At 27.5% G+C, this 25,090-nt stretch overlaps 5 protein-coding genes across 5 annotated transcripts; 1 reads left to right on the top strand and 4 right to left on the bottom strand.

The window, feature by feature from the left end:
• Positions 1–394: 394 nt before the first annotated feature.
• Positions 395–2,902, bottom strand: LOC145743253 (diisopropyl-fluorophosphatase-like). The gene is made up of 5 exons (XM_082561175.1): positions 2,778–2,902; positions 1,770–1,977; positions 1,507–1,644; positions 1,010–1,223; positions 395–951 (listed from the first exon to the last, which is right to left on the bottom strand). The coding sequence occupies exons 1-5, from the start codon at positions 2,900–2,902 to the stop codon at positions 692–694; spliced, it is 945 nt and encodes a 314-aa protein (XP_082417301.1). The 3' UTR covers positions 395–691.
• A 3,302-nt stretch (positions 2,903–6,204) lies between these two features.
• Positions 6,205–7,329, top strand: LOC145742800 (uncharacterized). The gene has a single exon (XM_082560609.1). It carries the CDS (start codon positions 6,444–6,446, stop codon positions 7,101–7,103), a length of 660 nt encoding a protein of 219 aa, XP_082416735.1. The 5' UTR covers positions 6,205–6,443; the 3' UTR covers positions 7,104–7,329.
• Positions 7,053–8,808, bottom strand: LOC145742801 (solute carrier family 22 member 6-like). Its single transcript, XM_082560610.1, has 5 exons — positions 8,727–8,808; positions 8,508–8,657; positions 8,035–8,143; positions 7,854–7,972; positions 7,053–7,735 (listed from the first exon to the last, which is right to left on the bottom strand). Exons 2-5 carry the CDS (start codon positions 8,611–8,613, stop codon positions 7,596–7,598), a joined length of 474 nt encoding a protein of 157 aa, XP_082416736.1. The 5' UTR covers positions 8,614–8,657; positions 8,727–8,808; the 3' UTR covers positions 7,053–7,595.
• Positions 8,809–10,614, bottom strand: LOC145742802 (solute carrier family 22 member 16-like). Its single transcript, XM_082560611.1, has 6 exons — positions 10,330–10,614; positions 9,763–9,917; positions 9,557–9,681; positions 9,169–9,273; positions 9,013–9,093; positions 8,809–8,910 (listed from the first exon to the last, which is right to left on the bottom strand). Exons 1-5 carry the CDS (start codon positions 10,368–10,370, stop codon positions 9,085–9,087), a joined length of 435 nt encoding a protein of 144 aa, XP_082416737.1. The 5' UTR covers positions 10,371–10,614; the 3' UTR covers positions 8,809–8,910; positions 9,013–9,084.
• A 564-nt stretch (positions 10,615–11,178) lies between these two features.
• Positions 11,179–24,523, bottom strand: LOC145743792 (multidrug resistance-associated protein 1-like). The gene is made up of 35 exons (XM_082561833.1): positions 24,391–24,523; positions 23,827–24,003; positions 23,496–23,621; positions 23,169–23,309; positions 22,697–22,813; positions 21,819–21,949; positions 21,401–21,529; positions 21,105–21,184; positions 20,674–20,800; positions 20,250–20,427; positions 19,926–20,046; positions 19,513–19,646; positions 19,297–19,398; positions 18,986–19,087; positions 18,509–18,655; positions 18,125–18,279; positions 17,600–17,726; positions 17,090–17,266; positions 16,755–16,922; positions 16,475–16,558; positions 16,150–16,258; positions 15,876–15,978; positions 15,540–15,696; positions 15,194–15,314; positions 14,903–14,992; positions 14,511–14,661; positions 14,097–14,256; positions 13,896–13,986; positions 13,659–13,767; positions 13,277–13,505; positions 12,743–13,048; positions 12,326–12,492; positions 12,114–12,228; positions 11,952–12,031; positions 11,179–11,841 (listed from the first exon to the last, which is right to left on the bottom strand). Exons 1-35 carry the CDS (start codon positions 24,427–24,429, stop codon positions 11,730–11,732), a joined length of 4,662 nt encoding a protein of 1,553 aa, XP_082417959.1. The 5' UTR covers positions 24,430–24,523; the 3' UTR covers positions 11,179–11,729.
• Positions 24,524–25,090: the final 567 nt, after the last annotated feature.

Below are 25,090 nucleotides of genomic sequence, written 5' to 3'. Positions count from 1 at the left end.
TACGATAAATTAAACTGAATACGTTATTTTCAAATTTAAACAAACAAATACAGATACACATATTTAAAACAACTAAAAAACTTATCGAAAACTGAAAAAAAGGATAAAATAAGACAAAAAACCAGACTGTTTACCCCTTTTCATTTAAAACTGAGATTAGAAAAAAAACATCATGTTTTAAAGACATTTACTAGTGTCAACCAAAAAAAGTCTGTTTCTAGTCGTCGTAAAATTAAAAAAAAAAACGAAATAAATTCTTGTCCATTTTTTATCAATCAATACCTTAGAATCAGGAAATGGTTTGAAAAATTCTATCTCAAAAATAACATGCTGGGACTTTAGTAACGTCTACATTTTTGTACATTCTTTATGAAGCCATCGACTTCGAACCAGTTTTAGACATTCAGCTACAATCATCTTTGTAGTTATCTTAAATGACTACGTCACGCAGTATCAAACAAATAAAGCAAAAAATATGATTTACCAAATCTAAATCTGGCAATTAACATTTAATTTTATGCAGCTAAGCAGAAAGGCCAAAACATATATTTAACGTCTTTTGTATAAAAAATTATTTAACCGCAATACTAGTAAATTAAGCATTTGAGGTAAATACCGCATTCTCTATTTAAAATCAAATTTTGCTCAATATACTTTCAATAAAATCTGTCCCATTAAATTTACTTATGACTTATGTATTACAAAACATAGGCATGCCACTGTGTTCCCATTCAAATTTCCATAAAGCATTATCGTCATGCTCTGTAACATAACAGGTTTTCGTGCCTGGTTCAAAATGAAGGTTGCTGGGTTGACGAAAGGGACATTTAATCCTGCCAATTGGCTCGAACCCTCCTTCAGGTGAATAAACTTCTAAATGCGAACCGCCATGATTTGCTACCAAAAGTTGGCCAGCGCTATCAAAATCCATTCCGTCGGGCATAAAAGTACCTAAAACAAGATATTTAACGCAAAAATTTCCTAAATGTGGGGCGACAAATTAGTTTACCTCCGCCTGGTACTTTTCCCCAGGCCCAAACTCTTCGATTTTTAACAATGCCGGCTTTGACTATATCATAACCAATCAGTTGTTGTCTCATCGTTTCTGCAACTATGAGTAGTTTACCCTTTACAGCGATCCCGTTACAGAAGACAAAATTGTCATCAACTAACATTGGTACGGTGTGCTTGAAAGGTAGGCAGTATAACCTGCCAAGTGGCTTCTATAAAAAAAAAAAAAAAAATCCTTTAACATTAAAGTTTACTTGTAATATACTGTTCTTAGAAAATATAGGCCGCAAAAGTATAGAGACCAGAACCTTAATAATAACAAAAAACAGTAAGTATAAATTATCGCAGTTACGTCAAAAAAATTTATTATTTATGTAGGGTTAGTGTATTAACATATATATTGCAAAAAGATTTAAATGTAGTTGGTTTGTTCGCGGCCCGAAAACTACAACCCATCTTATTAACTATTGGATACACTTTTCAAGTAAATCATACTTTAAATAAAATGTCTCTTTCTTCTGGAAAGGGAGCTATCGGATTACCAGGTCCAGTAAACCATAAGTTTCCATTGTCGTCAAAAACAAGATCATTTGCACTGTTTAGTATATCACCGTTTGTGTCAACTTTGCTAACCTAAGTAACAAGAAAATAAATGCTGCATGTATTTTATTATTAACTTTTATTATTTGTTTATTTAAATGCAAGTGTATGGATTTTAGCATGGTATTATATTTTAATAACTTTGCCTTAAATAGAACCTGTGTTGCATTGCCCTGTTCATCGATCTTTAGCAAGCCGAGTCTCATATCTGCAACCCATAAAAAGCCTTCTTTATCAAATTGACAACCGGCTGGTCTTCCCCCAAAACCATCAACGTGAGGTGTACAGAAACACTTTATCTCGCCGCTATTCAAGTTTACTTTGTACACTTTCCCTCCAGTTCCATCTTTAAATGTGTTTTCATCTCTTTAATTATAAATTAATTAATTGTAAAAACGTATAAAAGTGTAGCTTTTAAACCAGTTACAAGTTTTTATTAAGGAATTAGTTATCTGTAATAAAAAATTCAGAAGTTGGTATAATAAAATTGTATTATAATAAAGTTGGTTAAAGAGATAAAGACGCGAAGCATGTTTTTTAAAGTTATATTGGTATTTTAACATGCACGGATATACCATTATTTAACTCAGTTAACCTGTCTCGACCTATTAAAAATAACATAAAGCTATGATAAATCATATTTTATTTTTTAATATATTGCTTTATTTTTCAGTAAATATATATAAAATTATTTTTCGAAAAAATGCCATAAATATACAACAAACGGCATAGAAAAGGCAAATTTTTCTGCCAGCATGAAGGCATACGACGGTAACACCACATATTTTTCTTTTTGTGATTTTTGCTAGACTAAACCCCGAATTTTGCAAAAATACTGATTCAATTTCAAAAATTATGATGTCCTTGTGCAAGTTAAAAAAATCCAATACAATTAAAAAATAAACTCGCCTTTATAATAATTTTAAATCTAAAAATGCTTAGTACATCAATTCATTTTAAGTAGACACACAATATGGCAAATATTTGAGAGAAATTCTACGTAATTTCCTATTTGCAAGAAAAAGGTTATCGTAGCCTTTGTAGTTACTGGCATGGGTTTTCTCCTGATATGTCTACAAAAGTTTTTTCATTGCGTATACATAAAATTATCAATATATATATAAAAAGTTTCTTTGCATACATATAAGTAACAATATTATGTTTACCTATCACTTTTAGCATTTTCCATTGGGGCAACTGCATAGAACTGTCCCCTAGTATCAAATACCGGTCCTTCCGATCCATTTAAATTCCCTGCTACTCTAATGAAATTAGGTTTGTAAATTTTCATTGTTTCTTGCTAATTTTTTTTGATGTTACAATTTAGTCTGCAAATTAAAATGGCATTCTTTAAAACTTGTATTATAACAGTTTTTGCAAGTTTACTTTACAAAAACTAACTAACTAAAGTCTACTGACAGTACATATAATCTTACTGTAAAAAACTGTTTTGTAAGTAAACTATCAAACATGCGACTTGAACAGTTAATATTAAGTTGTAATCTTAACGTAGATAACATGTTAAACTTTATAGCTTAATGATACTTCATGAAATCGTTAATAATAATATTTCAGAGCAATTTGGTTACTTACTAGATTTTAACAACCAATTTTAAGCTGAATTTCCTGTATTGATCACAAAAAATATGTTTTATGACAAATTTGCACCAAACAAATGTTTTGAGAGAGTCAAAGCATTGTAAAGTTAGTTAATTATTGTCATATCGTGACAGTACCATTTGCAAAACATATATTTATTTACTAAGTCAACTTAATATTTTAAGTATAAATTATAATAACCGGTTAAGAATAAATAAGGCACAAAATGCTCTTAATGTAAGTTAAATGCAGAATAATGTAAAACAATTATCATAACTTGTTATCTTAAACCAAAATTCCAATTTTTTCACAAATTTTAATTAAAAATATCCAAAGCTTGTTTGGCGTTTTAAACGGGTATTTTCGTCTACGTAATCGTGTAAATCGATGTAATTCGGTTTTTCCGGCGAGCAATACAAATTCATGTTAATCAAAAAATAAACCTGCATTAGCGCACATCAAAACCAATACTGCCAGGTACGGGCTGATTTTTGCTAAAAAATATTATTCTATTATTATACGTTACTTAAGTTTTTTGGCATTTTAGTTTAACCACAACAATAAATGGAGATTTCTGTTGCCACGTTGTAGACGCTTTGATTCTAAGACGTTGGAACGTGATTTGCCAAACATTGTTGTTGTACAAATACTAACCCTTAAGTACATTTCGTTATTATTCATGATCTGTGTTTCGTGTTATATTTACAATGGCGTTAATTTGCAAGTTACACGATAACTACATATTTCAAAAAAATATTTTTTTTAAATATAAAAATTTAAAAAAGTCCCATTTTGAAAATTTATTTAAACGTTTTAGTAATTACATAGCAAGATTTGTGTTTTTGCAATTGATTATAAAAATATAACCAATGTTTAATTAAAAAAAATAATAATTAAAACCTTCTTTTTATATTTTGAAGCTTCAGCGCATTAGTTGACTTACGGCCTGTCCGCAGGGTTTTATTTCTAAGAAAAAATAATCATCTGTAAAATTTTTAATTTCTATTTAACGTTAAGCGTTATAAATATAACACACCTTTTTTACGAAGTCAATCCCGTATAAAAACACTTAAAATATTTACGTTTATATATAAATAAGTGTCTATAAAACATGTTCGAAAATAAACTAGGTTTAGACTGTAACGTAATCTTACCTTACTTAGCTAAAAAATAACAAACCTGTTTTACGAATTTGGTCTGGAAATTTAAAATCTATTTAAAGATATTAATTAGACTAGATTGATGTGCGTAGAAAAATATTAGTTTTACGACAAAATGGTGAACCACAACACAATTAAATTTAATAACATGTAAAATTACATTTTATAATTACCAACTTTAATGTTTTTAAATCTAAATTATTATGGTTCGAAATCTTAGATTTCGAAACATATTGTTATTGTCATTATACTTATCATTATTTTTAATATTATTATTTTTATTTTTTCTAGTACTAATTAATAAGTGTTTATTTATTAAAATTTAAAGTTTGTTATTTATTTTTTAAATCTTGGTCAATTGTATATCATGATATCAGTAACTCAAAAATGAATTAAAATTTTAATTTTTATCACTAATTACTAATTAAAGGGTGTTTGTTTATTAAAATTTAAAGGTTGTTGTTAATTTTTTAAATTTTTGTCAATTGTATATAGTGATATTAGTAACTCAAAAATGATTTAAAATTATAATTTTTGTCACTAATTACTAATTAATAGGTGTTTGTTTATTCAAATTTAATAATTGTTATTAGGTTTTTAAATTTTGGTCGGTTATATCTTGTAATATTTATAATTCGAAAATGAATTAAAAAATAATTCTTGTTTGTTTGTTATATTTAAATGCTGGTTTGTTTATTAAAAATTAAAGTTCGATATTAAGCATTAAAAATTTGGTATGATGTATTTTGTAATATAAGTAGTTATATATTTAAGTGCTTGTTTATTTAATAAAATCAATTTTAGGAATTTAAAATTTAGTATAATGTATATTGTGATATTACTAAGTTAAAACTGGGTTAAAATATTAATTTTTGTTTGCATAATATTTATAAATGCTTTTTTTTTAATAAAAAATAAAAGTATGTAAAATTTTTAGTTAATGTTTATGCATATCTTTTTTATTTATAAAAATTTATGTTAAAAATAATCAAATAATTTCGAACCATATTTTATTTATCAAAGAAATCTAGTTTTTATTTTTTAACAACCTCTTTCAGGAACGTGAATAAACAATTAATAAAAATATGTAAAGTTCTAATACCAAAACATATATATTTAGATGTAGCATAACTTTTGTCTGTTTTAACTTGAAAGAAGTACCGATTTTAAATATTTAACTTTTAATTTTAAATTTTTAATGATTGAAAAATAAAATGATAAAACTTAAATCATTCAGCTAAAATTTGTTTAAATGATTTAATCATTAACAGTTTAAAAAGTTAAAAATTATAAGGCATGGTCATTTTTTAAACATAAAAACGTATTTTTACTTTTAAACCAAATTAGGATGTGATTCATTATGGTAAAAGAAGTTGGCGTTCAACTTCAACTAAATTCCAAAAAAAGGGGTATTTAGTCTTGTTACTTTGATAACATTTGCCTTTTTGTTGTTTTTAAACAATATTGTTATTATCTTTTTTAAAACAATAGATGTTATATTTTAAACAACAAAATCTTTCTTGGAAAGTACAACCTTAGAATCCTTAAATCTGTTAATGCGTTTTCGCCAAAAAAATCAATTAGGGACTTTTCCCATAGGTGTTGCCAAAAATAAAAATAAGTTACGAAAATTTGATAAATTTATCGTAACTATAAATAATTTTTGTTAACGTAACGACAAATACAATTTATAAGTGTATTAGCGTGATGTGTCAAGTACCCAGAATATGTTAAATATTGAAATATTATTGACCTCAACAAACCAACCGAATAACACCTTTTTCTGTTCGTTTTTTAAATAAAATTAACCCCTGAGGGTTAAATAGTCATAGGGTTGTTTCATAGTAAACAAACAAAGCCTATAAAATGCTAGTTAACTATTAACTAACAGAAGTTAATTTATTTTGACCGTATTTATATTAACCAATCACTATCCTAAACAAATGTAGTCTGTACAAATGTCGGTTAATTAATTGCAACAGAAGTCAGTTCCTTTTAACGTTATTTGTTTTTTAAATGCTTAATACAGACCTAATTATTCGTAATCGTAGACGAATATAATATATTTCGAGTATGGCAAATAAAAAATTTGTTCTTAAGCGAATAGATATGAAATACAAAAAGGAAGTTTTAGCCATTGTCAGAGAGCACTTTTCCGGTAAAAATATTTTGCGAAAAATGCTAAATTGTAACGTTGAGGAAGAAACTGAGTTCGACATAGTAAGAGTACTAAAATATCTTTCCTATAATTTATCTATTGGCGTATTTGAACAATCATCTGGACGCTTGATTGGCGTAAACTTAAATCTAATTAAAGAACTTGGCAAGAAAGACTCGGAACCAAATTTTTCTTTTGTCGATCCAAAATTAAGAGTGGTTAAACGATTTATTGCTGAACTGGGAGAGGATATGTTTGTTAAACTTAATACAAACAAGTATTTGTTCACCGGTATAAGTGCCGTGCATAAAGACTTTCAAAATCAAGGCGTTTTAAAACAAATATATTTTGCTTTCATGGACGTGGCTCGCTCTGAAAATTGCGATTATAGATGTACCATATCGACGACAAAATATTATTCCGACATACCAGGACTTAACGTTATAAAGGAAATTAAGTATGCGGACTACATCGATAAGCAAACTGGTAAAAAACCATTTAAGGACTTAGTAATTAAACCTCACACTCGTGCACGATTTCTAGCAACTTGTACTAAGCCGTTACCAAAATTATAATTTTATTGCTACAATAAAATCCTGACTAATAAATCTATACAGCCACATTAACTATTGTGAAAAATTTTGTGAATTATTTTATCAGCTGATATATTTTTTACCTGAATTAGTTGAGTATTAACTTGAGATGTTGGTTTTGTTAAATAGATTACTTTGTGTCATTTATAATTAAATTTAATGTAATGTTAAGTGCATTTTACTAATCAAAGGCAATGTTAATAAAAGTAACCTCTTTAATACTTGAGTCATAACCTGGTTTCCTCATTGTGTAGGTAAGCATCATTACTGAAATAAGTAACTTTACTTCTGCAAAGAAAGGTTTTTGAATTAAGTAACAAAATGGGAAAACAATTTTTTTTTAAATTACTTTTTTATGTTATCACATTGGTTTAGTACATTACATTGTTTCACTTGATAATTCCAGTTGTTTTCAGTGTTCAAAAACATAAAGCCAATATCAGTACTTAGAATTATCGCAAAACTATATTCATGTTATTTTAAAGAATCTTTAATTTGATGAGATTCTCGTATAACTTTGGTTTTATAAAATTCTTCGGCTTTTTCAATTGTTTCCATCATTCTGTTTCCTGTTGTCTCAGGAAAAGTCAAAGCTACAAAAGCACCGGCTATACCTAATACATATAAACACAACATACTTACAGACAACAGTTTTAAATATTTGGATTTAATCTGTTTATTGCCTACCAAAAGCTTCTATTTTCCTTTTAACACAGCTTAAAAAATATTTACCGCATACACCAAAAATTGTGTTGGGAAGCCAAGTTATGTAATCTTGCAATAAAATTACAAATGGGACAAAAATTCCCCCAAAGCGGGAAGACACCGAAGCTATCCCAATTCCATTACTTCTGTTAATATATAAAATTTTTGTATTAAAAAATAAATAAAAATCATAAAATTAAATTTTTACCTTAAAACAGTGTGGTATAATTCTGCTGTGTAGTTATAGATAACTGCATATGACCCCGATATACTAAATTTTCCAATGAAAGCAAACACAGTACTCAGAGTCAAAATGCCTGAAACATAAAAAATTGTATGTTGTGAAAACTTGAACATTTGACCCAGACAACTTTGTCAAAACAGTACCAATAAAAAAAAATAATTTGTATTAAATGATATCTTCCATAGTGCCAAAAACCTTTTGACCGAATAAACTTTTTTGCAAAAAACAATGTTTCAAAGCCACCATTTTACTCCTTTCACTGACATTAAGGTTGAATTAAAGGCACTTTTTAAGGGGTGGGGGTAAGACAGGGTTTTTACATAATGTCTTTTTGTCTGTAAAATGACATATTTGGGCATGTGGTTTTCAGTCAAATGTCTATTTGGTAAAATGATTTTCGTCATTACCAGAAATCCATATAAACTTCATAGTCTTACTTTTATTATCTTCAGCATGTTCTTTTGCAACAACACTACATAGCAATCCTATGCCAGATGTCAATAACATTGTAGATAAAAGTATTCGTCTGCCTATTCTATCCATAACAAAAATATTAACAATATATGATGCCAATTCGAATAAACCATCTGTGAAAAATGAATATAGATTTTTAAAAATTTAATTATTCTAAAAATTTTTTTTAATTATATACTTACTGAAAAAATTATTTAGAAATAAATCTCCTGCTAAAGCACCAGCACTAAGAGCCAATCCGCTGTATACCAAGTTATTAACAAATCAAATAAAGCCATTTTTAAATGTAAGAAGTCTCAATCCACTATTTCGGAACAAATATATGGTTGTAAAATGCCTTTCATTGTCTTTAGCCATTTTTTCTTTCTATAAAACAGTTTTTTAGGTTGAATATAGTTTTATTACATTTTAAGCCGAACTAAATAAAACAATATAAAAAAATATGTTTATTGAAAGAAGTTGGCCTACTGATTTTTTAGGTATTTTTGCATTTGCCCAATCTTTTGCTGTTAATTTAACATTGTACAATTTTTCCATATATCATATAACCTGTAGAAGTATAAAGCTTTATTAAAAAGTATAGAAAATGTAATTTTCTATTTAAAAATTTTGAAAAAACTGTACTTTTTTTCCTTCTTTATTTCGATTTCTGACCAACAACCACCTTGGTGATTCAGGAAATAAAATCAGCAAAAGAATTAGTGGAATAACCAATAAAGCCATTGAAACCTAAATATGTATATTTAATAAATGTCTTAAAAAGGTAGAAAAAATTCAAATCATTTATACTTATTATAAATTTAAATTTTGGTGAGTTGTTTATTATATTAGGATTTTTAACTATAACTTACAAAACCTATGCAATATTTTTAGTTAAATTGCTCTGAACATCTTTATACAAAACATATGTCGATATAACCCTATAAATAGAATTAACTATTTTTAAAAATATTGTGGTATTTACATTAGTTTAAATTAAACAGCAATAAAAATACATAAACAACTAGCCTACCATTGGTTTATGCCATTCTCTCCAATGATAAGCAACACCTGATAAAATCGTAACACTTACAGGATAAAAAGATTGTGTGATCATACCAGCAGTGGTTCTGTACTTGGGTTCAATAATTTCCATACCTGTAAAAAAATCATATTTATACCAACTAATATATTGCAAATAACAAAAAATTAAATAAACTAATAGAAAAACTGCCTTACTGTGTATGAAAGCTACAATTGTATTTCCAAAGGTAAATCCAGCTGTTATTGCTCGAAAAATGATAAACACTTGGATTGAATTAGAAAATCCAATAGCCAACATTGAAAGCCAAACTCCAATGGTTGAAATAATAATAGTAGGCCTGCGTCCATATCTATTTATTGGGAAAGATATTCTTATTTTATATATATTATTTCTTCAAACCCTGTGACATGACAAATTAACCCTAATTTAATTTGAAAAAATTATTAAATACGCTTCGTTTTTTTGCAAAAATATGTTTTTTTTTCTGATGCATTTAAGCACAAATGTAACATATGCCTTGCATTTAAAAAAATGCTTTTGAATAACAATCCAACTTAAAAAAAAACGATGCTAGTTTAACTTAAAACTGCACCCCCAGCTGATGACTAAACTATCAGGCCCTTTTAAAAACCCGCACACCGAAAGGTTTCGTAATCAAAATTATCTTTCAAGTTTTAAAAATGGTTTATATTTTATTATTCTCAATAATAAAGTGACTGTAATGTATCGTATACACAACTGAGTCAAATATAAACGCTTACATGTCGGATACGTTGCCTAATAGCAAAGAACCGATAAACATTGCGGCAAAATATATCGAATTTGTCAAGGCAATTAGATAGCTTCTGTCGCACACAAGGTTAAACTGAAATAAATAATATTGATATAAAATTTATTGTGTTAACGATATGCTAAGAGTTTTGAGGTATCGGTGAACGCAGGGCTACTGGGCAAATAGTGTAGCACTGGGGCGGCCTAGCCCGAAAAACTACAGAATTTGTTAATAAAGTACTAAAACTGTATTATTTTTACCTACTTCTGTAACGGCAGAACTAGTCATAACACTTGTATCGTAAACATAACCTCGATCACAAGGTATTGGCTGGTAGGAAGTATCAACGCAAGAAAGAGATCCGTTTACACACAACAGCAGTTATAATTTTGAAGTGTCGTATTCACTGTTATATGGAGTTGAATAGTTTAATAGTTCATCTTCAGTTAGGCTAGGTTCAAAATTAGAATCTCCTAAAGGAGATGTATTGCATCTGTGTTTGCATAAATTTTAAAGTCAGGTAACGTTATGTAATTTTTTAAGGCTAGTTAGATCAAAGATTTTTAAAGCTACCTTTTTGATGGTGTGTATAAACTAAATACCACAACAAATCCATTACACCCGTTTATAAACATTCCCAACCCTAGCACAAATAGAGCTAATTTTTGGTAATTTCCAATCCCACCTAACTTAGTTAACAACAAATCATAATCGTACATATTCATACAACTTAAAATTATACATTTTATGAATATATTGTTATTTTTTTTGGGCCTAAACATACTTCTAATTAGGTTTTAAATCACAATTTTTATTTTATTAGTACAAATTCCGTTTATTTAATTATGAAAACAATTTCGACAAATTAACTACAAACTGTAATGAGGTTAATATGTTAACTTATTTTTACAGAATATTTACAAGCTAAAAGTTGCAAAAAAAATTTAAAAGTTTCGTCTGTAGAACTGCAAATATTTACAGATTTTTTTAAATAGTTTTTATACGGTTTTTGGGTTGTTAATACGACCATTGAATATATTAGTTAGTCAGTTATAGGGAAAGTTTATGTGCATAATAATATAAAGCATACGGTCTAAGATTTAATGGTAATCTCATTGATTTTGTATTTACATAATTAAAGTCAGTACACTCGAAAAAAATTAAAAAAAAGATAAAAATGTAATACCTTAATGATAGGTAAAACGGAAATATATCTGATTTGGCATTAAAGTTTTATAGAAAAAGCCAATAAACTACAAAAAAAAAATTTAAAGATCATATACATGTATATAAAAATGTTTTAAAATGTGAGTGTATTTTAGCATAGGACAAAGTATAGTAACCTAGTCGTACCCATTTTAACGTTGTAATATACACACTGCATTAGTTTTAGGAAGTTAGACCAGCATCCTTGGCCATAGAGTAGAATATTCCCTTCAACTCAATTAATTTTTCTGGGGTGTCGACTTCCACTATTTTACCCGCATCCAGCACTATAACCCTATAATGAACGGTAAATGATTAAGCACAGTAGGAAAAAATGGCTATATAACAACATGAAAACACTTTGAGCCTTTTTTAAGTTACACTAAACATCAATATAAACATTACCTTGTGCTATCCATAATTGTGTTCAAACGATGAGCAATTGTGAAAGTTGTACTATCAGCAAACTGGCTTCGAATAGTTGCCTGAAAATAAATGAACAATTTGAAATTAATATAAATCACAAAAGAATTTAAAAAAAAGAATTAAAATTAGTTTAAATCTAACTTGAATCAAGTCATCTGTTTCAAGATCAACAGCAGCAGTAGCTTCATCAAGGACCAAAATCTTGGATTTACGAAGTAAAGCTCTTGCTAGGCATACTAACTGTCGTTGGCCAACACTAAAACATACAAGTTGTTTATTATTACAGAAATAAGGAAATGATTTCACCAAAATATTATCTCAATGTTCAAAAAAATTTAACATGAAAATCTTACCTTAGATTTTCACCACCTTCTGCTACATCGTGCTCCAATTTCTTGGGTAGTGTCTGGACAAAGTTTTTGAGGTGGGAATGTGTCAAAGCATCCCATAATTGATCATCAGTGTAAGCATCAAAGGGATCCAAGTTCATTCTTAATGTGCCAGAAAACAAAACAGGGTCCTAAAGAAAAAACTAATTAGCTGTTGCATTTTTTGGGGGAAATAACTATTTAAAGAGGTATTGTATTAAAGATTTTTATCATTCTTGTGTTTGAAGGGTTGATCTGTAAGTCTTAGTTAGAAGATACTACTACAAAGGTGTTCGTTATGAAATACTTACCCTGCTTCAGTACAATAATCTTTATTTTAGAATGGTTCATTGTCTTCTTTAAAAATTTCAAAAAACTATAAAACAAGAAATTTATACCCACTTGTGGAATGATTGAGATCTTTTTTCTCAAATCATGAAGACCAATATCAGCAATGGTGCGACCGTCGATGCGGATCCTTCCTGATGCAGCTTCAATGATGCGGAACAGCGACAAGGTCATGGATGACTTGCCGGCGCCTGTGCGACCTACCACGCCCACTTTTTCCCCACCCTGTATTACGACGTTGATATCTTTGACGACTAGGTCAAGCTCTGGTCTATATCGAGTCGAGTAATCTTCAAATCTGATGCTTCCTATCATCGGCCAGTCACGAGATGGGGGAAGCCCCTGGGTTTCAAGAGAAGCCTGAAAATGTTTAAAATGATTTTTTAAAAGGCAAGAAATTTTTTTATAAACTTTTGTCAAAAAACAAAAACGTCTTTTTCTTGTTTACATCATTGCATTAAAACCTAATATAGAAAAAAAAGGCCCCAAAACTCACCGAAAATTTCAGTGGGTTACTTTAACTGAGCTTAAAATTTCAACTTAATAAAGGTTGTTAAGCTACATACAACTTCCAATGAGGTTACTTACCTCTTGAGTAATGTTAGAGTACTCATCCACCCTCTCCACGGCAACAATATTGGTCTCCAGCTCACTTGCCATCCTTACCATCCAGTTTAACATCGAGGTGATTTGGAGTGAATAAGAAATCGACAAACCAACAATACTCGGGTCGATTTTATTTCTCTCGTTGACAGCAAATATGGCAGCAAATAATACAACCAGGTTGCCAACAAATTCAAGTCTAAGGGCCAGCCATCTGCGTGCATTTAAAAACGTGGATTAAATTTTTTTTCATTAAATAAGAAACTATTTCACATAAAATTTTTACATCAATTTAAGAACATTTTATATCTAACATGCTTACAAAAATTTTTAAGTTACTTTGTATATTTATTATTTATGTAACAACCTGTTAGAAACAATATTTGGAAAGTAAGCCATTTGATTTGTATCAACTTTCAATTCACTTGCTCTTATAAAACTTTTGTTCAGTCCATAAGCTCTTATAGTGCTCACACCTACAAATATTACATGTAAAAAGTTTAAATCTAATATTTGAAATTAGGGCTCAATTTAAAAAATAAACAAATTTTTAATAAGCTCTTGAAACTGGATTGACTCCAGACTTTAAGAGGGGTATTGTTACCTGTCATAGTTTCACTAAAATGTGAATAAATTGGAGATCTACTAATTGATTCAAGTCTTTTAAGTTGCCGAGAGGTCCGAATATAAAATCTCTATATTAAAAAAAAATTATTATATCAAAATAACAAAACTAAGATATCATAAAAAAAAAGTAAATAACAGCTCTTTTTTACTTTGACTTTATAAAAATCATTTTTTTTACCTGAACAAAATAGTAGAGAATAAGAATTGGAACAACAACCACACCAAATATAGGAGTACTGTAAATGATGACAAAAAACGTCGATAAACAATTAAACAAAGTCCTCAAGAATCCACTTAAACTTCTTGGTATCACTTCATCAATCAAATAAACATCTTTGCTGTAAAATAAAGGGCAACAAATTAAAGCATAGACAAAATTATGAACTTAAGACAGTGAAGTTTACTTTTTAACAGCAAAAAAGAAATAAAATTTTTTCTTTAAAATTTTCCTTTAAATTAAAAAAAAAATGTTACATTTTTTAAACTAGATTTTACTTAATAAAAGAAAATATATTTTTTAAATTTAATAACAGGTAAAGTTGTTGCCTTGTTACATATTGGTTTAAAAAATAAAAAAAATTATTTTTTTTACCTGAATCTGTTGATAATACGACCAAGTGGTGTGGTATCAAAGAAAGCCATAGGAGCTCTCATAACTCGAATCAACATTTTTTCATGTAAAAGTTTGGCAGCAATAACTGATCCAAAAGTTAAACTAAATCCAGATATCATCACAACAACAGCTGCAAAAATAATTCAGTTTGTTTAAATTTATATTTGATAAAAAAATTATTCATTAGTGTCAATGAATAAAATATGGTATTTTAAATATAATAGGATATTTCAAATATACTAGTTTTAAAAAATAAATATTTTACTATTGTTTTTATATAATAAGCATAAAATAGCTCTTAGAATCATATATGTAATTGGGCAAAAATAAATTTAGTTTTTTATTTCCAATTTCAGTAATAAAATTTTTACCTTGTCCAAGTCCTAGTAGTCCATAAACAGACAACCTTAAAGCAGTTGAATTCTGAGTTCCATCAGGATTAACTGTGTCATTCGTCCAATCTAAAACAAGAAAACTTTGTTACTTTAAACAAAAATAAATTAGATTCAAATTTATTAAGTACTATAATTTTAAAAACACCGTTAAAGAATTAACACAACTAAAACCTTAGTATAAAGAATTTTTTTTTGCGCAAACTTTTGTTTACGCTAACATGTAAATCAAAAAGCTATAACTAGAAATAAACAATATTTTTTAGATACCTGCAAGCCAAATATTGGAATAAACTTGAGCTGCATTTTGTAAGGTGTAAGCGACAAAAATGAGAAGACAGATAAAAAATCCAACTGATCTCATATACATCATAAAGACTGACATTCGAACCTGAAAAAGTTTGTTGTTAAAAGGTTAGGTCGGTTCACTATGTTTGTCAGTTAAATAAAATTTATTATAAAATTAAATTTTTGATCAAAATTTTTACACAAAAAACAAGAAATTTTTAATTATTCTAAAATTGGGTAGAATTAAAGTAATGTATAAATAGCAAATATATAGCAAAAATTAAAGAAAATTATAAGTCAAAAAATTTTTATAAAAAATAATATTTACATTTCCAGTTTCAGCTTCCTCAGTGGAGATCAAATTATCTTTGTCTGTTTTTTTCTTTTCTGGAAGTTGACAAACTTGATTCTTATCCTTCTTTAATCGAACTTGTCTACATGTTGTACCAGAAACATTTTCGGATAAAGATTTTCTGCTTTGTTGTCTAAAAGAAAAGTGTTTATATTTTTGAAAAAAAAACTTTAAATTTTGAACAACTATAAATTATTTTTACACTTTAATTTTAACTTCTATCCAAAATTATTCATACTTAAAATATAAAGAAATTTCTTTGGAAATTTTAAATTAAAAATTTAGAGTTTTTATTATGGAAAAATTCAAAACCTTTCAAAACTTCTTCTAGCGGTTGCAGATGCAGAATCAAGTGATCCGACAATTGCTTCAACATCCTCTTCTCCATGGATTGATGTCACAGGACTTTGAAGAACTTAAATAAAATAATAAAAAAATTATAGAAGTAAATAAATAAACAACAATATTGGGTCCTTAATTTTATTCAAATTGGCACAGCGCATTTAAAACTACAATTATTGTATCAAAATTTCCGCAAATATATTTTAAAAGTCAGTTTTTTATGTAAAACAAATAAATTATTAACCTGTTACATCCCCTTCATCGAATGCTTCATCTTCTTCATTCTGAGCATAATTTCTAAGAAATTCAGCAAAAGCTTCGTTTTTCTCCATTAACTCGTAATAACCCCCAACCTTGAAGTGAAATCAAAAAATTATGAAATTACTTCGTGCAAGTATAAATATATAAAACCTAATTCAAAAAAATAATCTGTCAAAATTTTTAGTTTAAGAATATTTTTTAAATTTAACTAACAGCAAAATATTTAAAACTTTTAAATATAGTTTTATAAATATTAACAAAAAAAAGCTATTATAAAACTAAAAGCTACTTTTTAAGCAAATACTTACTTCTGATATTTTTCCATTTACCAGAACAACAATTTTATCCACTTGAGGCAGAAAAGAGATGCCGTGGGTCACTAAAACTCGAGTCTTAAAATTAAGATAAAAAAGTTCATCGAAAAAATCAAAATATACAACAAGACATAAATTATTTTGCTTAGTCCAACAATCATCATAAAAAGAACACAAAGTAGTAAAAAGATGTTAATTAACTGGAACAGTAGCAACTTATCTTTAGAGACTAATATTATCACAGCAAAAATTAAATTACCATTAATTTTTTTACCTTTTTGTTTAGAATTCCATGAGGTCCTAAAACGTTGTCGAAAATATTTTTCCCAACATGAGAATCTACAGCACTGAGTGGATCATCAAATAAATAAACTTCTGCATCTCTGTATACTGCTCTTGCTATCGAAACTCTCTGTTTTTGACCTCCGGATAAATTAATGCCCTTAAATTTGTACAAATAAGATTAAAAATTAAAAAGCCAAAATGGAAAACTCTTAATTTTTAAAAAGTTTAATTTAAAATAAAATTTTTATTTATAAAAACAAAAAAAAAATGAATAACAACATACAAAATACAATTTAAATAAAAATTTTATTAACACAGACTTACCCTTTCTCCAATCTCAGTTTCGTCACTAGCTGGTAGCATATCAAAGTCTTCTTTTAGTTCACAAGCATTAATAGTTTGTTGATATTTACAAACATCCATATCTTTACCAAACAAAATATTTTCACGGACAGTTAGATTTTGAATCCATGCTTGTTGGGCAACATAAGCAATAGAACCCTAAAAAAAATATTTTTTGATTTACAATTAAAATTACTCATTATGTGAATGAAATTAGATTTAAAAGTAAAAATGTTTTAAAAAGACTTATCCTATAAAACAACTACACATAACTATTAGGTTAATTCGTTAATTAATAGCCTTTTGGGCTGCATTTATATTATTATAATATAAACATAACTTGCAACTAATATGCTCCTGATATTTCACCAACACACCACAAACTGCATTTTTTTTTAGGGTTATAAACTGGCATTCTTACAATAGACATATATATTATTAAGCTCCATTATATATAGATATATATGTCAAAATATATACAACTAGTTTTACCTTGACTGAAACATTGCCACCCAGTTTCTCCATATCACCAAGGATAGCTGAAATAAGTGAGGACTTTCCACTCCCAACTTGACCGACCACTGCAACTAAAGAACCTTTTGGTACTGTCACATCAATGCTAAATAATATCAGTTTTATATTAATATCCCATTATCATATCAATAGTTAATTGTTTAAAAACATACCTATTTACTCAATATACTATATACCGATAGCGTGGTGTATTGGTCAGAACACTAGGCTTCACTATATGTGATCCTGAGTTCGATCCCCAGGAGTCCCATTCAGTAGCGCTCTTGAGTAAGGCGTTATAAATGTTATAAACTCCTGCTGAGTCAACACTTAATCAGCAGCTTAATTATCGAGCAATTATATTCTATAACATCCTAAACTGCCAAAAGCAACTTGGGACAGGGTCAAGGTAACTGATGTTACGAAGTCAACACATTGAGGGTAAATAAATATAAAAAATATATAGTTATACAATTTATTTAAATTTACTGTACAGTTACACACTTTGATAAGACAGGGTTATCCGTTTTGTCCCATGCAAATGATCCATCTTCAAAAGAAATAGCTGGTCCAGAACCTCCAGAAGATCTCTGAACACTTTTTGGATCCAGTTCATCATTTGCCAGAAATTTACTCACACGAGTTAAACTCACACTTGCCTGGAAATTAAGTTAAAAAAAATACTTTTTAGAAGCATTGTTTTTTTTTTATTTTAAATTGCTAAATAACAAACCCAGAAAATATCATTTTTTCTATTCAAAATATTGGCCAGCCTAAAATTTCCATTTTAAATATTTAATTAATCTTTTTTTTTATTATTAAATTAAAATTAAAAGTTAATAAAAAAAAATGTTGCAATTTGAACACTGAATGATGCGTTAATTTTACCTGGACAAGAGATGAGATCATAACTGGAAGCATAATAAGAGGAAATCTTAAAATATTGAACAAAGAAATTGATACAAAAGCTGTCTGGGCATCCAGAATGTTTGTTTTATCCGACAAAACATAAACTGCAAAAGATGACAGCGCCACCTAATCAACATAAAAAAATATATATACTATTTTTTAGAAAGTTGAGTGATGCTAAATGTTAAAGGCAATTTTTTTTTTGTTTACTGAAAAATATTCAATTAATTTTACATACCTTTGCCATCTAAACAGTCAATATTTATTGTGTTTAATATTTAACTTTACTTTTATATGCATAGGCACTAATGCAAATAATAAAAGGCTTTAAATTTAATAACATTACGTAGTTGCCAAATTTAGACATAAACTAAACACGAAATAACTTAAGTAACAAAATGCAATAAATAAAAAAAATTAATCCAATTTTTAAAAAAACAGCAGATTATAACTTACCATAACTGGTGAGCAAACCCAGGTAAATGAAGCTGCAGCATTTAGGTAAGCTGCACTTCTTAAAACATTTAATTCCTTGTTTCTGATCTCTGCTATCTTATCCTGATATTTCAAATAATTTTTAATTTTCAACTAAATTATGTAAGAGGCTTAGAGATAAAAAAATCTATTTGATATGTTTAAATTTTGCAATTTTTTTAGGGCTAAATATTGTGTTTTTTTAGGACCAATAACATTAGGTTCACCACCGCTTGCATCTTACATTTTCAGTAAATAATGTTAAAAAATAACAGATTATAATTTAATTATACCTTAAATGAAACCTCCCATGCGTACATCTTTAACACTTTGATTCCATTTAAAATTTCGTTCATCAATTTAATTCTTTCATCTTTGAATTTCATTTGGGTCACCTACAAATATAAATAAAAATAAAACAATTTCCAAAAACTGTTCAGCATTAATATGTCAACATTCCCGTTTGCATATGTCCTTAATTCAATTTAAAAAATAAGGTTAATGGTTACCTGATAGCTGTGAGCTTTCTTAGCAATAAGACCATTAAATGGAATTAATAGAACCATAACACCAACTCCAGCTAACACAGAAGGTCCAAGTTGTTGCCATAGAAAGTAAAGGGACAAGATCAACTGAAATGGAGCTAAAAAGAAACAGGAAAAAACTCAATAAAAACTGGCACTAACAAAAAAAATAAAACTAAAAACATATTATGTAATTTACATTAACTCAGCTAAGTGTATACTTAGACATGAATAAATATAAATAGCAATAATAATATTTACATTTACCGTAAAGCAAACCAAAAATATACTCTTGTGGTAGGATTTTTTTATTATATTAATTTTAAAAACTGTGTTGGAATTTAAAAAAAATAAATTTATAATCCTTGATGTAAAAGGCTAATAATGAATTATCCTACCTGACCAAATCATGTTAAGATATGACATCAAATCCATGAATCTTTGTGCATCAACCGACATTAAATTAACAACCTCACCAACTGTGCTTGTTTTACGTGCAGCATTGGATAAAGAAAGAGCCTGTAAAAAAAAAATTAAAAAATGTCATTTCTAAAAATTTCAACAAACTGATAGAGTTCAGTTAAAAGCAAAATTTTAAAAATAAAATTTTGAAATTAAACGACTATTTAGTAAATTACTTAAATATAGTTATTAAAATTTCAATATGAAGCCATGTAAAACAGCCTCTTGATCAAAAAATTTCTACAAAATATTCCAATTACCTTTTTATAAATTGTAGCGACAACTGCCGATCTTACTCTCATTCCAACGACAAAGCATACATGGAAATATTGTTGAAGAACGATAGTTTGGAAAATAGCTGCCACAAACATAAGAATTGCAAGAACATATCCTTGCCACATTGGTGCAGTTTTGTTTGTTGTGAACGTTATTAGACCACTAAAATTAAACTTTGTTAGTTAGTTTGTATTTTTATTATATTGTTAAAACCATCAATTAAATTTTTCTACTGCAGTTTAAAATGTTTTATAAATATATGTTTTAAACTTTTATTGAATAAATATTTATTTATATATAGAAAAATATCAAATGATTTTTGAAGTAAAGTTGTTAAAACGTAAATTACATAGAAAAATAATAAATAAGTATTCTATTCGCCAAAAATTACTACTTAAAAAGTTATACCTTAGTAACTGTGGACTAACGAAAGTCAGAACATCATTAATAACTTTCAAGAAGGTTCCTACAAGAAAATAAGGACCAAATGTTCTGACCATTACTCTCAACAAAGAAGGTCTTCCCTTCTGCTTCTCTAAAATTAAAAAAAAAAATTTCTTGAAACAATAAAATTTAAAACTTAAAATAATTATTATAGTTTTCCAAGGTTAAAGTAGATTGCCAATGTTGGCTTGTAATTGGATATCGAATTAATATTAGAATTTTTATCCAATAATTATTCAATATGTTTTTTTAAAACAAATATATACAAAAAACAATAAATATTTTTAAACTAATACAATTTTTAACAAAGTTAATAAACTTGTACCAAGTACATGAGTTTTAGAAAAAAATATATTACTGTAACACTAAAATTATAAATCACTATTTTATTTGACCTTGGTTTGGTTGAGCAATTAAAACTTCTTCATCCCCAAATCTGCTGTTATTCTCTTCCCCTTCTTCTGGCTTAAGGGGACTAAAAAAAAAATATAAAAGTATTACAGAAAATTCCTGTAACAACAACTGTTAAAAAATTCTTCAATTACAAAAAAAAATTATTATTGCTTTTACAAACTTAATAAAAGCATTCACAAACTTAAATAAAACAAAATATGATTTTTGTAAATGTAATATGGCTATCTACTTAATGGTAAAGTTAAGTTTATATTTTTTGCAACTTATTTTTACTTACACATATTTTCTTATTTCATCTTTCCATTGTTTCTCAAAATGTTTGGAAACTTGCCCACATCTATCCGCCTTATTTAATTTCCATAAGTCATTATCTACAAGTGGTCGTTTGTATCCCAACATTATCATGCTAAAAATAGAAAAAAAATCAAAATCAGTTTAGGAACAAATTAAAGAAAATTTTCTTTAAACAGAATGCTTTTAATTTCCTAAAAAAAGAAAACTATGTCCTTAAAAAAGAGGTTAAAGCAAATATGTCTTAACAACCTTAAGTAATAGAATATATACAAACTAAGTTATTTTTGCTAAAAAAAAAAAATTTATAAAATTAATAATATTATGCAATTAATACTATTTTAAATTCCATAAAATAAATATTTTTTGATTTTATTTTGATATTTTTTATTAAATTATTTTACCTTGAAAACCACTCAAAGATCATTCTGGAAAGAAAAGATGAAGAATATTCCGGACACAACTTCTTCCTAACATCATCCGCCAACCTTTCTTCGAACCTTGCTTCCTGATCCTCATCTTCCAAATAAGGATCCTTAAAAGATAAAAAAAAAAAAAATTAAAGAAATTATTTTAACACAAATAAAACATATTTTTTCACTTAGTCATCTTTTTTTACACTTAAGTCAACAACCAAAAAATTTTTTTTGAGTAATGGTTTACTCTTATCAAACAAAAGCTTTATTTTATATTACCAAACATTAAAAAGCTTAAATTTCAATTGAATAAAACCAAACAAAAGAAAATGTTTTATTGAATGTGTTTGGCCACATTAAATATTGACCCAATATTATTTTACCGGTATGATTATTACAATTTATACAATTTTACTTAAATTTACTATAAAATAAAGTTTAAAATAATTGTTTTAATAAATCATAAACAAGTTTAACGATGAAGAAATTCACACAAAATTATTTTTTTTAAATCATTAAATAAAAAAATATATATATTTAAGATTGGAGCTAATCTAATTCTGCAATTTCTAAAAGACCTGAGGCATTAAATACATGTAAGATGGATAAAAAATGGACATTAAAAGATTGCCTTTTGAAATGTGCTTCTGCATTTTTAAAAAGCCTTGGGCGATAATATTAATTATTAATATTATTTAATAAACATGATGTAGCTAAAAATTTATATGGCTAAAAAAATTCAAAAGAACAAAATTAAATATATATATACAAATAAAACTACACTAAAAAAAATTGTTGTCCAAAATTTTAATCCCTTTTAATATTTCAAAATTTGGCCTAAATTAAGTTTTTTAAATTTGACTTACATGTGCTGGTGTATCAGGAGGACTGTCAACAAAAAAGCTTAAGACACAGTGTACAAGAACAAATGCAAAAGACATAAAGAAAGTTACACATCTCCATACCTGACCTGTACTCAGTGCCTAAAATTTAACAACAAAAATATTTTTTTTTAAATAAATTTTATTTTAGATTTATATATATACAACATTTAAACATTTTACAAAGCATAATGTTATAACATAATCTAGGCCTAGTAATTAAATTTTGTTATCATTTAAATGCTATAGTAACCCTAGTAATGTTTTATAAGATGTTAACATACCCCAGTAAACTTAAATGTCTATTAACATTTTAAAATCTCTAGGCTATCAATTAGAGGCTGTTTTACAATAACATTTTTAATATACACTAAAAGATATATTATTAACACCAATAGCCAGAGCTACAAGTTAGTACCAGTATAAAAGAAATTTAATTTTTATTATTTTTCTTAACCTTATTATGCATAAGCAATTCAACTTTGCTTTTAAAAACAAAGATCCAAAGAACGAGATACAGAAGCCAGTAACAAGTCAAAAAACCTGATGATCTTACACCTCGTATTCTATCCAAGTTAATAAAAAACGCAGCAGTTGCCTAAATAAAAAAAAAATAACAATTTCAATTAGGTAAAGATTTAATTGCTTATTTTTTATATGATTATATACAGCACAGATAGTAAATTAAAATAAATCGTAACTTACTTTTTACTTGTGTTTAAACAGCATAAAAATTTAAAGACCATTTAAATTAAACAAATAAAGACAAAAATCTATTTCTTACCATCCCCAATCCCACTATAAGAGGTGATACTGTGTTAGCATAAGATGAATTAATGTCGTTAATTAATTCGTATAAACTTCGCCCAAAATCTGCCCATGCCAATGCCCACAAGAGGCCAGTAACTACCTTTATTGATAAAATTAAATGGGTAACAATGGTTTATGAATTTAAAATCATTTTATAAGACATTCAATATAAACTTGGCTCTATACTGATTAGTGAAGCAAAAAAAATCAAGTTTTCAATCCCAATAAAAACATTAGAGATCTTCTGTTGGCTAATTTGTATTTCTTCATTTTATTTTTACATTTTAAAGTAAATAAATATTTACCAGTTTCCACCAAAACAGTTTAGATGGAGATATTGAAGACTCATAAGAATTTCTTGTCGCAAAGAAATAGGGAATTGCAAACACCCACAAATAACCGCATGGGACCAAATCGAAAACTAATTGTTCAAAACAAACACTAAACTCTGGGTTGGAAGAATTCATAAACTCAGCTTGGTTCTGTTACAAACAATACATTATTATTTTAATTCATAGTTCAGATAAATACACATTTTTGACAATACAGCATATTTTTTCATTGAACAGTGTTTTTTTGTTATACAATAAAACAAATAGTGATGAAGAATAACAAGAAAACTTATAAAGCAAAAACCATTATTTATAACAGATAGTTTGATACATTGTTTCAAATGGTTCAATGTCTAAATTTCAAACTTTTGAGTTTTAAATTTTAATGCTGGCGTGTCATATATCTCTTTAAAAAACTTTGTTTTTGTGTTAATATCTAAATGTAAATTATAAAAAAGCATTTATGCATTGTACTAAAAAAGGTTAATTTTAAAAATTAAATATATACATATATAAGTATAATTATAACAAACTTACAAAGAATTCTTCCCCTCCACAAAATTCAGTCAAATCCATGTTGAAGATTCTGTTTCAGTTGAAGAACTAATAAAATGTTACCTAAACCAACCTTATTGTACCACAACTACTAGACACCTAGAACATTCTATCTAGTTAAAACAAAAAACTTTTATTTCATACGGGTATGCAACTTACAACTACCGATAGTCAGATAGTGTAAACAAAACCAGTACAGACAGACAGAATAACAGCGTATTTTTATATCTAAAAATACTGTTTTGCCCTAAGTCCATGCTAAGAAACAACACGCTCACATTAAATAAATCTAAGTAAATGCAACAACTGCAAGTGTCACTGTTCTGTCCGTTAAAAATTAAGTTGTTTGCGGAAATCAAATAATCACAACACGACCAGACGACGGGATACATACAGGAAACTCATCATGGCAACAAAGTAGAAAAGCGCAGTCTTACGTATACGCCCAAATTACAAGATGCAGCTTAAGAAAGTACCGCTAAAATTAATAACTTACACTGTAAGCAGACGTAAGAAAACTTTATTTCTCTTTTCTGAAAATTAAAAGTCATTATTCACGACGTCAGAATTTCAGCATAAATGCTTAGTCATTCACAGGTGCCGGGTATTTCCCTAAGTTGCGCAATTTTTAGTTTTTTTATTTCATCTTTTAGTGCAATAAGAAAATATATATTTTTTACAA

Source organism: Corella eumyota, chromosome 2 (assembly GCF_963082875.1).
Source record: "Corella eumyota chromosome 2, kaCorEumy4.1, whole genome shotgun sequence".
NCBI lineage: Eukaryota > Metazoa > Chordata > Ascidiacea > Phlebobranchia > Corellidae > Corella > Corella eumyota.
The sequence above is the reverse complement of the archived record's forward strand: the minus strand, read 5'-3'. Positions and strand labels throughout refer to the sequence as shown.